Source organism: Salvia hispanica, unplaced genomic scaffold (genome assembly GCF_023119035.1).
Source record: "Salvia hispanica cultivar TCC Black 2014 unplaced genomic scaffold, UniMelb_Shisp_WGS_1.0 HiC_scaffold_1480, whole genome shotgun sequence".
NCBI classification, from domain to species: domain Eukaryota; kingdom Viridiplantae; phylum Streptophyta; class Magnoliopsida; order Lamiales; family Lamiaceae; genus Salvia; species Salvia hispanica.
Genome location: NW_025951783.1, coordinates 1 through 11,870, shown reverse-complemented (window position 1 = coordinate 11,870; position 11,870 = coordinate 1). Strand labels below are relative to the sequence as shown.

The 11,870-nt window shown below is 34.3% G+C and overlaps 1 protein-coding gene and 1 long non-coding RNA gene across 2 annotated transcripts; one reads left to right on the top strand and one right to left on the bottom strand.

The window, feature by feature from the left end:
- Positions 1-437: 437 nt before the first annotated feature.
- On the top strand, positions 438-1,407 carry LOC125198453 (MDIS1-interacting receptor like kinase 2-like). The gene is made up of 2 exons (XM_048096790.1): positions 438-769; positions 839-1,407. The coding sequence occupies exons 1-2, from the start codon at positions 466-468 to the stop codon at positions 1,210-1,212; spliced, it is 678 nt and encodes a 225-aa protein (XP_047952747.1). The 5' UTR covers positions 438-465; the 3' UTR covers positions 1,213-1,407.
- Positions 1,408-5,745: 4,338 nt separating this feature from the next.
- On the bottom strand, positions 5,746-6,975 carry LOC125198452. Its single transcript, XR_007172405.1, has 3 exons — positions 6,822-6,975; positions 6,561-6,623; positions 5,746-6,034 (listed from the first exon to the last, which is right to left on the bottom strand). It is a non-coding gene; the product is annotated as an uncharacterized LOC125198452 (long non-coding RNA).
- Between the last annotated feature and the right edge of the window lie 4,895 nt (positions 6,976-11,870).

Here is an 11,870-nt window from a genome sequence, read left to right as displayed (position 1 = left end):
AACTATGGTGTCTATGGTCGCATGCCACCTGAGATAGGAAGCTTATCAGAACTAACTCATCTCGATTTATCTGGAAATCAACTCGATGGTGAGTTGCCTCTTTCACTGTTAAATCTAACTAATTTGCTAGACATTGACATTTCTTGGAATAACTTTTCTGGTGGCATTCCACCTGAGATAGGAACCTTATCAGAACTAATTCATCTTGATTTGTCTCACAATCGACTCAAGGGTGAGTTGCCTCTTTCACTTCCAAATCTCACTAAATTGATAGAACTCGACATTTCTTCTAATGACATCAGTGGTGCCATTCCCTCTGGATTAGGAAACCTCCAATCCTTGGTTGTTCTTGATTTGAGCAACAATAGCATCAGTGGTGCCATTCCCTCTGGATTAGGAAACCTCCAATCCTTGGGTGCTCTTTATATTGTCAAGCTTTTTGGTTTTTGTCTGCACCAACGGAGCATGTTTCTCATCTACGACTACATGGAAAGAGGAAGCCTCTTTGGTGTGTTGAAGGATGAAGAAGAAGCCGTTGAGCTGAACTGGAAGAAGAGGGTAAATGTCGTGAAGGGAATTGCAAATGCCCTATCTTACATGCATCACGATTGCAGCCCCCCTATTCTACACAGAGATGTATCGAGCAGCAACATACTCTTGGATTCAGAGTTTGAAGGTTGTTTATCTGATTTTGGGACAGCTAGATTGTTGGATCCAGATGCTTCCAATCAGACTCTACTTGTGGGAACTCGGGGATATATTGCACCAGGTATGCATACCATAACACAGTTGCAAGTAGTAATTTTTTCATAATGATGACATGTTATGTTGTATGCAGAGTTGGCCTTCACAATGGTGGTTACAGAGAAATGTGATGTGTATGGCTTCGGAGTGTTGGCATTGGAAGTCATGTTTGGAGATCATCCGGGGGATTTCGTTTCCTCCATGACGATGATTAAAAGATCCACACAGTTTGCTCAAAACATGATGGTGCAACAACTCTTGGACAAGAGGCTACCATCACCAGACGAAGATGTAAGATTGTCGAGGGAAGTGGTTGGAGTGGTGAAAACAGCATTGAAATGCATCAGTTGTGATCCAAAGCTGCGGCCGTATATGAAGGAGGTGTCTCAGGAGCTGGCGAAGCATCCACCGCGGTTGACAATGCCGTTCCGATCAATATCAGTGCTTCATCTCATGCACACAGACTGAGCTCACAGCTGCCTTAATAAACTTACAAATGCTCAGTAGCCATATGAAAATGCCTCTGTTTTCCTCTGTTTCCTTAGTCTTTTTCTTCTTCGTGAACAATGTTGTGATATTTTGCAGAATCATGATCTAATGTATGGTAGTATATGTGGTATGTGTATTACATATTATTGGAACTCTTTAACATAATTTTTGTGATTTATACTGTCTAATTTTACAGCAGGGAACTTTATCACATCGAGTGTTGGTTCAACTAGATCGATTCTTCTACTCTGTTTTTTTACAAACTAGTAGTAAGTTATTTTACTTAGCTTAGTCCTATGTAAATTGAATTTATAATATGTTTTAGCTGGATTAATGTTGCATATATATACTTGACGTAGTTAGTTGGTCAAGAACATCACCACAAATCATCGCTATGATTTTTATTCTGTCTGTGATTCAAAAATAGAAAGAGGTGTTAAAATAAGGACAATAAGCGGAGCTACAATAGGAACTTCACCAAGCGACGGAGCTAGGTAGGGTCAGAGGGGCTCGACCGACCGCGCCAATCTAGCCATTGTCTATGGAATATCAAACAAACTAACTATTTGGTTAGTTGCAGAATTAATCTATATATTCAGTTAGAGAAAAAAGAGAGAGAGAGAGATTAACTCAAAAATACCAACCTAATGTGTGAGTGAGTGATCGCAGCTATGAGGAGAATAAGCTTAAATAGGCACTCACACTCAAAATAGTGGGATTCTTGAATCTTGATTATATATAGATTGAAGGTCAATTTTGGTCCTAAAACTATGACAAAATACGAATTTGGTCCAATACATTCACTTTTTGAAAAACAGGTCCATAGCAAATGAAAATGTCGCTGAAGTCGTCCTTTTTTTTACGGTTCCGTTAAAAAACTAACTGTCAACGCTAATTGCACAGTGGCATGACCGATAATTTTTTGACAGAACTGTAAAAAAAGGATCACTCCGACAAGAATTTCATTTGTTATGGACCTGTTTTTCAAAAAGTGAATGTTTTGGACCAAATTCGTATTTTGGTCATATGTTTAGACCAAAATTGACATTTACTCATATATATATATATATATATATATATATATATATAGGAATGTGATCAAATGAAAACTCTAAATATTGTACAAACTCAAAACTATGATCTCGACCATTGAAAAATGTCAACAAATCACAAAAAAGCATCAACAAGAAAATTTCAACAGAATTTCAACGGTAGTCAATGATTGATGCTGTGTTGATATTGTGTTGATACTGCGTTGATAGTAAAATCTTGAAATTTTACACTATGTTGATATTGTATTGAAATAGTGTTGAAGCTGTGCTGAGGAGTTTTGAGTTTGTACAATATATAAGTCTGCATTATATTACTACCCTATATATATATATATATATATATACCCTATATATAGGGAGATGATCAAAATAAGTATGTGTTTAAATCCAAAAATGCAGCTCAAATCTTGGCCCTAGGATTAGATGATCTAATGGTCAATAATTAACCAAAAATACGGAAGGTCATAATTAAGCAGTTTTAGGTCATATTATAAGATTTGAGTTTATGTCATGTTAAGATCATTTTAGGTCATGCTTTGTTAGCATGACCTAAAAATAAACTAACTATGACCTAAAAATGCCCTACGTATGACCGCGTTCTGCGTTTCTGTATTTAAATCTGATCTTCATAGATCAAAACCCTATATATATATATATATATATATATATATATATAGGATGGGGAGTGATCAATTGCTAACTCATCATTTAATTGCTAACTACAACTAATTTAAGGCCACATGATTTTAAAAAACGTGTGGTCTACAATTTGCCAAGTGTAATTTTTCGTTTTTATTAATTAAATCGAAAAAGATAAAAAAAAAATGCCAAATTAGGGTTTTGGATGAAAATGTCAATATAGTGTTTCGAAAATATCAACACAATGCTTTGAGAATGTCAACACAAATTTAGGATTGACATTGTATATGCTTTATATTGACATATTATCTTAGCTGCATTGACATTAACCTGTGTACGAAAAATACGAAAATTCTAGATTTTTTTTTTCAAATTTTGACGTCGGAACATATGCATGTAGTATATCGTTGGAATCCTTATAAAATTATCTTTAATTTGATATATGTTATATGAATTTAAAGTTTTGGGATTTCTTTTAAAAGTTAGTTATAACTAACTTGACATTAATACCCCTATTGATTTTTATTGGAATAATCCTATAGCCTTATTAACGTTTTTTGTTGATCGTATTGACATTTTGTGGTTGATGATATAGGCCTTTAATTTGAATATCTAATGGCTATTATTGAGTTGTAGTTAGCAATTAAGCATTGAGTTAGCAATATAACACTCCCCTATATAGGATTGTGTTAAAATGACAACACCTCTTAAAATAACACCATACCACCATTCCTAGCCAATCATTTGTATATGTGGACAAATAATAAGCTGCCATTTGGCAATCATAAAAATTGCTCAAGGGTAAATTTTCACGGACTGCAATATCCAATACACTAGACTGCAATTTTTTCCGACTGCAATATCCAATACGCGAGACTGCAATCTATAGATTGCAATCTAGCGTTTATACTATTGCAGTCTAGCATATATAATATTATAGTCTAGCGTGGTGTCACAGTGTCATTTTAAGAGTGTTGTTATTTTAACGCACCCCCTATATATATATATATATATATATATATATATATATATATATATATATATATATATATATATGATTTTGATCAAAACAAAAATGACTTTAAATAAAGAAATACAGGCCAATTTTCAGCCTTAGGATCTGACGAGATCATCTTGAGATTAAAATATCTAATGGCTCAATTAATTCACTAATTCACTAAAAAGCCAATAAGGTTACTAAAGTCATTAGCTACATCTCGATTGTTATGTCAACTCCTATAATCTTGCAATTTCTCTTTCCACTAACAAATCATATGCGTGATTATGAGTTAACATTCCAATATACTTGTTCCACTAACAAATCATCTCCTTCGTATCTTCATCTTCTTCGGCCACTGTACCATCAAACTTCCATTATACTTGTTCCAGATTAATCTGTTCCATTCTCAATTCTATATCATCGTCGTTGGCAGATCCCAACTCCAATCGTGTTCCAGATTAATCTGTTCCATTTTCAATTCTATATCATCGTCGATGGAATCCGACACCCATTCTACTTATCATGTAGATAATCGATCATACTCCGATGACGTTCTTGATAATACAAGTTATGGTTATTGTCTTTATTTTCATTTGTTTGTGTTGCTCCAATTTATATATTTGTATTTATGAACTGACATTGTCTTCTGTTGTATGAATCTTTTCATCTATATTATTTGATCGATTTTTCCGCTATGCTTCGATTTGTGTTTAGTATGACCCATTTTCGTATAAGACAATTGAACTTGTTGTATGCCGCGATTTCATCCTATTATGACCTATTATCATTCTAAATCCAGTAGATGGAAACTTGTCTTTACTTCATCGTTAGTTTTTATGTGTGTTCTGATTATGAATTATTTCAGATTTAAATAGACCAGAATGCCCTATAGAGCATAAACCTTTTGTTGGCCGTAGCTTCCCCACATTGGACAACGCCATTGAGTTCTACGAGAACTATGGGCGCCGTGTCGATTTTGACACAAGGAAGAACGGTTCAAAGAAGGTTGATGATCTCACCATATGGTTTTACATGGTGTGTAACAGAGAAGGTGAACATAAATTTAGCGATGAACAACCCAAACGACGACGTAAATCGAAAAAATGTGGATGTAATGCTCGGGTTGCATTCAAATTCGATTCTTACCGTGGTTATGTCATTCAACACTTGAACGAAAAACACAACCACCCCATGATTTTGGTACAACACCAGAAGTTCATGAGATTAAATCGTCAACTTGATCCAGTACACCAAAAATTTATTACGGATTGTGCTGGTGCTAATATTGGTCCTTCACCCACTTTCAAGCTGTTGACTGAATTGATGTTTGGGCTATTGTTTGTGTATTCTTCGGCCATATTAATATTGGGTTTTTTTAATATGTCAAAAACATGAGAATAATCTTGTGTTTTACTTCAGTTTGTTTGGTACGAACATTTCGATCAGGTCTGTATGACGCATTCTGGTACTCTTAGTATTATATAATGACCCGAATATTGGTTTATTATGATACAAATTAACCAAAACAAGTCTATGACCCAAATATTCATTTATTATGACCCAATGTATGAAGTAATTTTCATCATATGGTATTTCGACTACAAGAAACAAGAGGAAAGCATTACAAACATTGCGACATATAATCGTGTATTTAACTTCAATTTGTTTGATACGAACATTTTGATCAGATTTGCATGACGCATTCTGGTACTCCTTAGTGTTATATAATGACCAGAATGTTGGTTTATTATGACACAAATTAACCATACGATGCTATGACCCAAATATTCATTTATTATGACCCAAATATTCTAACACGCATAGAGTATGACATAAAAAAGAGCTTGTTTGGCACTAGTATTCATATATAAATTGAAGAAACAATAACATCTGATGCCACTTCTAAAACACCATCCAAATATGTAAAGCTAAACTGTTTAAACATCCTTAATTTAAAACAGTGGTAAACTAAAAAAAAATGAAACAAAGTTCCAGTCTTTTTATTTATGACATATAGCAATTGCTTAAGATATGTAGTTTGCTATCATTTTTCAACATTGATCTCCGCATTCTTGTAAGTCAGCTGCATCAACATTCTCTACCACAGTACCTGTACATATAAATGAAGTCATTCTTAGTCTTTGAAGGCATATAGAAAGCATGACCTAAAATGATCTAAAAATGACATCCGTATTTTTCAAACCCGTACTTTTAATTTACATAGGTCCTGTTTAGACAACACGGAGGTCAATTTTAATATGCTTTTTATGTTATGATATTAAGCATACCCTAAAATGATGTTAACAAAAACTAACAATGACTTAAAAAACTAGAAATTTTATCGAATAACCTCAAACAATCCATAACACTAAACTCTGTTCATATCAATTTTTAAAAAAAAATATTGCAACAATCAATGTTTCTGAACTATGACACAAAACAGTCAAAGCTATGACCTCATTCATTATTTGTGTAGATTAGCACATTAACCTTTAACAGCCTTTGAAACATCCACTACGACAGTCTGAGTATGTAATCCTAAGTTGAACTCAATTTGTAGACAAAATTCATTGTTTCAGTGTAGAAAACCATAATAACCTACTACATAATAATAACCTAAAAAATAACACATTAACCTTGTTTTGGGTCATCTCTTCCAGCAGCCTTTACATTTGACGCGTGTAGAATAGTTGCAGTCGCTGTTCAGGAAGACAAACATCAACACGAAAAGATTTGTCAGATGAAAATTCAAATATAATCCGAACAAAAATAACCCAAATATTTTAGACAACATACAAATTTTCGTTGTTGCTTTTGGCGGTACCAACACAAAAGAACGCTGCGTCAATTCAGATTGCTCATTCTAAAAAACTAGGGATTTAGAAACCCTTGCTAACCTTTTCCGTCATCCTTCGCTGCTCCAGCCAAGCGTGTATTCACCATTACTGAAGAATCGTCGGCGATGAGGATTTTGGTTTATTGGAGAAGCGAGAGAAGAGTGGTTTAGGTTTTGGGTCTCTGATTTTGGGATTTAATCCGTTTGATTTGGGGGATTTCAATAAATGAGTGATTTTAGCATGTGCAGTAAACACTCCCATTAAATCCGCCCACTAAAAACGGTCATGACGGTTCCACTTATTTATTCTACCGAAAATACCCTTCACATGACGCATTTTGCTTTTATTATGACTCAAACGAAATAATTTAAACAACAAATCGTGGCCACTCACATATGGATCTGACGGTTGGTAATTGGTCTGTATTTTGGTACTTAGGCCCTTCTTTTGATAGATTAAAACCATATATATATATATATATATATATATATATATATATATATATATGACAAACTCATAGTTTAGGCTTGTTTTATGGGTGATTAGAGAGTGTTTTTGATGGTTTAAGGTGTTTATAATAGGTTTTCACTCATATAGTCATCAATTAGATGAAGTAATGAGTTTGTCGGAGTTTTGAAGTAAAAACAGGTCAAAACGGAGCAAAATGGAGCAAATGGCTGATTCCAGAGAAGAAACCCGACCGGGTGTTTTCCATTCTCGGAAAACCCGGTCGGGTGTTTCGTGCAACTAGCGGGTTCCAGAGAGAAAACCCGGTCGGGTGTTTTGCCACCTGCAAATCACCCGGTCGGGTGTTTTTGACAGCTTCAAATATAAAAGGGGTTCTCACTCATTTTCGAACCCCAACTTCCCCACACCACAAATTGAGAGAAAAATCGAGAGATTCAAGAGGATTGAAGGCAAGGAGTCTTCATCTTCAAGAGATTGAAGAAGAAAGATCCTCCCCAACATCAAGTCCACCTTAGGGAGTTCTATTATCTTTTCATACTATGTTTTTTTTTTTGTTGTTCTTGTATTTTCCTTTGTTTTAGCTTCCATTATGAGTAGCTAAGTTCTTATTTAGGGATATTGGTGAAGTTTGTATGGATTCCATGGGATAAACCTTGATTTATGCTTATCTATGCCTTTTGTGGTGGTTTTGTTGGTTATTGTATTTTTTCATTATCTAATTGATTAGCAACCAATTTGATATGTCTTATTCTAATTTTTGTCACTGAAAGATGCTTGATTAGATTGTTAAAATAGCCAACAACTCCGTGCGTTGTATGTGCTCGAGAGAGGCATAGCTAGAGAGAGGGCTTGGGTCCGTAGGTTGTAGGAGTCGGTTCCGAAGTGTAGGGAGGAGACTCCGACATTAGAGGCCGATCAACGCGTTAGGTGCACCCGAGAGGGGGTCTAACCAATTAACCCGACCTTCCTAGCCACACATAGGACTATTTAGATGAGCATGATCCCTAGGTGAACACCCGTGATCCATACCAACGGATCCATATCCCTACCTTCCCAATTTGAGTGAAAACTACCTTTTACTTGCTTTATTTTCTGTTTTGCTCTTACTTGCTTACTTGTTCTTTGATCTTTGTGTAGAAAAACCAAAAACCCCTTCTAATAGTCTAGATAGTGTTCGATATATATATAGGGATGTATTCAGGTCCTTACAACAAATATTTGTAAAACATAAAACAAATCTCAAGCCATTGATTTTTGCCATCTAATGGCCGATTTTCATGCCATGTGTAATTAAAATAATTATTAAAAATATTTGAAAAGGTTAGTTTAGGGAGATGCCAAATGCAACGGTTATGCACTCCCTTGATTATCTCATTTTCCATATGGACGTGTGTTTTATTATTGATTTTATTTGATATTATTTCTTTTCTTAATTGCCTACCTACAGAAACTCAGCAGAAGTAGATATATACATCGATTCCGCTACACAAACTCAGCAAAGTTCATACGACGAATTGTTATTTTTTATATTCTTACACGTACAGAAACTCGACCAACTCGATCAACGATGGAAGAAGGCAATGTAGATTTGTAATTTACAAATACTCAATTTAGATGAATTCTAGATCTATGTGTATTGTTTGATTTTTGTATAATTTTTGAACATTTTGGGCTTAAAACATTTTGTGATTTGATGTAGAAGTTGCGATTTTCATGTTATGTATTGCATTTTTTAAGAGATTTCCAGTGAAACAATGTACTATTGTGGTTAGTTAATGTATAGTAATTTTTTAAGAGTTTTCCGAGGCCACTTCCAAATTTTTGTTAAGTTAATGTACTAATTTGGTTAGTTAACGTGGAGTCGTTTTTAAAGGGTTTTCTGGGGCCACTTGTAATTTTCGATAAGTTAATGTACTATTTTAGTTAGTTGATGTAGAAATTGGGTTTTGCATTTTTTTTTATCAAAACTTTGTATAATTTGCGTTTTTTTTATAGTAGTGGGTGGCATTCTTTATTTTCCAAAATATAATGTACGGTTTTGGTTATGTAATGTAGGAATACCTCCTGTAATGAGGTAATAGTTTTCCGTGTAGTTATGTTTGTGCCGGAAGTTAATACCTTCCCCCTAGGGTTTAGTAGTCCAAGGGGCTAAGTTGTAGTACAGATTCAGTGACACAACTTTGACAAAGACCGGGAGTTAAGGGTAAGAAGTTTGAATCATTCCCCTTGGGTTTAGCAACCCATGGGGTTAGGTTGTAGTACCCACTCACAAACAAAACCATCACCAAGGGTAGGAAGTTTGAATCATTCCCCTTGGGTTTAGCAACCCATGGGGTTAGGGTATAGTACCACCACATCCATTGAATTTCGTTTTTTTTTGTGTTTTGGATTTCATAACATAGATAATCATGACAAGAAGAAATCTTGATATTTTTTTAGTTTGTTTTCCAAACATATTGTTTCTAATAGCTGCTTTGACATCTACATTGTTTACTACTGAATGATTATATTATTAATGATTTTTCGATCATTATTCACTAGTGAATCACTACATTAGTTATGTATTTTATGTACATCATTCGTTTAGGCAGTGAATAACTATATTATTTATGAGTTTTCATATATTCTTTCTAAGTGAAACTACATTATTTATGACTTGTATGCACTTCTTCCAATTGTTCTATTACAATGGCACATTACTATGTCATAATGCATTACATTATTGTTCCCTATATGTACATTACCAACATACTTAATAAATAATGTACGCGTTTGTATAAAATTAATGTACTATTCATACAATAAATAATGTATAATTGTATAATGCACACAATGTTATCATTAATGTACAAAAGTCAAATTGTACATTAAAACATAAATATTATAAACAATGTAAACACTTTGACGCGGCAACATGCTCAGTCTCCCCATCTGCAGTCATTTCCTCCCTAGATTGGTGTATAAATGAAAGAGAATGTCTTTATTGAAGTCCGCCGCTGCCTGCTAATGTAGAATATAAGTGGAAAAAATGTGAACGGCAAAATAAAACCAGATAATGTAGAATATAAGTGGAAAATGTAACCAGATAATGTAAAATATAAGTGGAAAAAATGTACAAGCACAACCAAAGCAAGTACATCATTTAATAATATAAATTTTCACTCTTAAAATCTGAATAATGTAATATTTTGGTAAATTAATGTAAGCATCGCAAATGTAACAAATCATAGCATTAATGTAGCATAGCATTCATTGCTAAAACAACAGTAATATAGAACATTGTTCACTAACTGATTTAGAAATAATGTAACACAGCATCATTAATGTGCAATGTACAAAAACAGTTAAATAATGTAACAATTCTTTTCGTGCAATGTTCACCATTGTCTCAAAAAAAATTCGTGTTAAGAGGTCTACATGAATAATGTAACAAAAACAGTTAAATAATGTAGCCGATACAGAGACAAGTCAGAAGCCAAGTTGTTTGTAATCAACCATTTCAAATGTCGATTTTACAAATAATGTACCTAATCAATGGAATATTGTAAACCCAAATGATGTGGTTTACCGGTAAAATGATGTAAACATGAATGAGATAATGTACGAATAGTTCAATGATGTAGCAGTTGTAGAGATGTTGCTAGAAACCATTGCCGGTGAACACAATACACATTCCAGACAAAATAACCAGTGATGCAAACAAATACGACAAAATAATCAAATATATTTCGAAAAACAACCAAACCAAGAAAAAAAACCATACAACGACTAAAAAATACTGAAATTCACTGATTTACATAACCCAAATTGAAAACCAAACAACCATAAACTTCCATCACAACGGAAACCTAAAGTCTATGGCTGATTTCGCGAAACAATGACCGAAACTCCGTCGGATCGACTAACCTTGTTCGCGTTCGTCTTTAGATCGTTAAACAGTAAACCGTATGGTTCAATCGACTCACCAACTCGACCAATTACACTACACGGCTTCGATTTGCAGCAACTGGTTCGGCGGCGGTTTCAAATGTTGAAGATTAGGGTTTTTATGAGATTTTGGGGTAGAAGAATGGGGTTGGAAGGGTTTTTGACGAGAGAGAATTGGGGGATGCAATGGTGATATGATGGTGAGAGAGAGAGAGATATGAATCGGCAGTTTTAATTAGATGGCGAAAATTATGGACATGTAGTTTAAAACTGATGCTTGAATGTGTGTGCTTCCCATTTTACCCATGTAATGTAGCTAAAAAATGTATTAATGTAGGACGGATGTTTTCAATCACAACCATTAAAATCAGTAATCCAAGGACTTATATTAGTATTATGTTTAAGACTAAGGGGGTGTAAGGACCTTAATACACCCCTATATATATATATATTAAGTAGGCAGGGGTAAAATAGTCATTTAACAAACAAAGTTGGGTAAAACATGAATTTCTCTCATTTAGATAATTTTTCTTCAGCCCGTCATCTCTTCTACTCAAATTCTCCATCGATTCTCCACCGATTCTCCTCTTCCGCTCGAATTCTTCATCGATTCTCTACCGGTTTTCCTTTTCTGCTCGAATTCTCTACCAATTCTCACTCATAAACAATGATTCTCTACCGTCGTCGTCGCCTTCTTCAGCGGGCCTAAAATTC

Coding starts and splice junctions, on each gene's coding strand:
- LOC125198453 (XM_048096790.1), top strand. CDS start 466: ATGTTTCTCATCTACGACTACATGGAAAGAGGAAGCCTCTTTGGTGTG. Junction 770..838: donor TCGGGGATATATTGCACCAG/GTATGCATACCA, acceptor TGTTGTATGCAG/AGTTGGCCTTCACAATGGTG.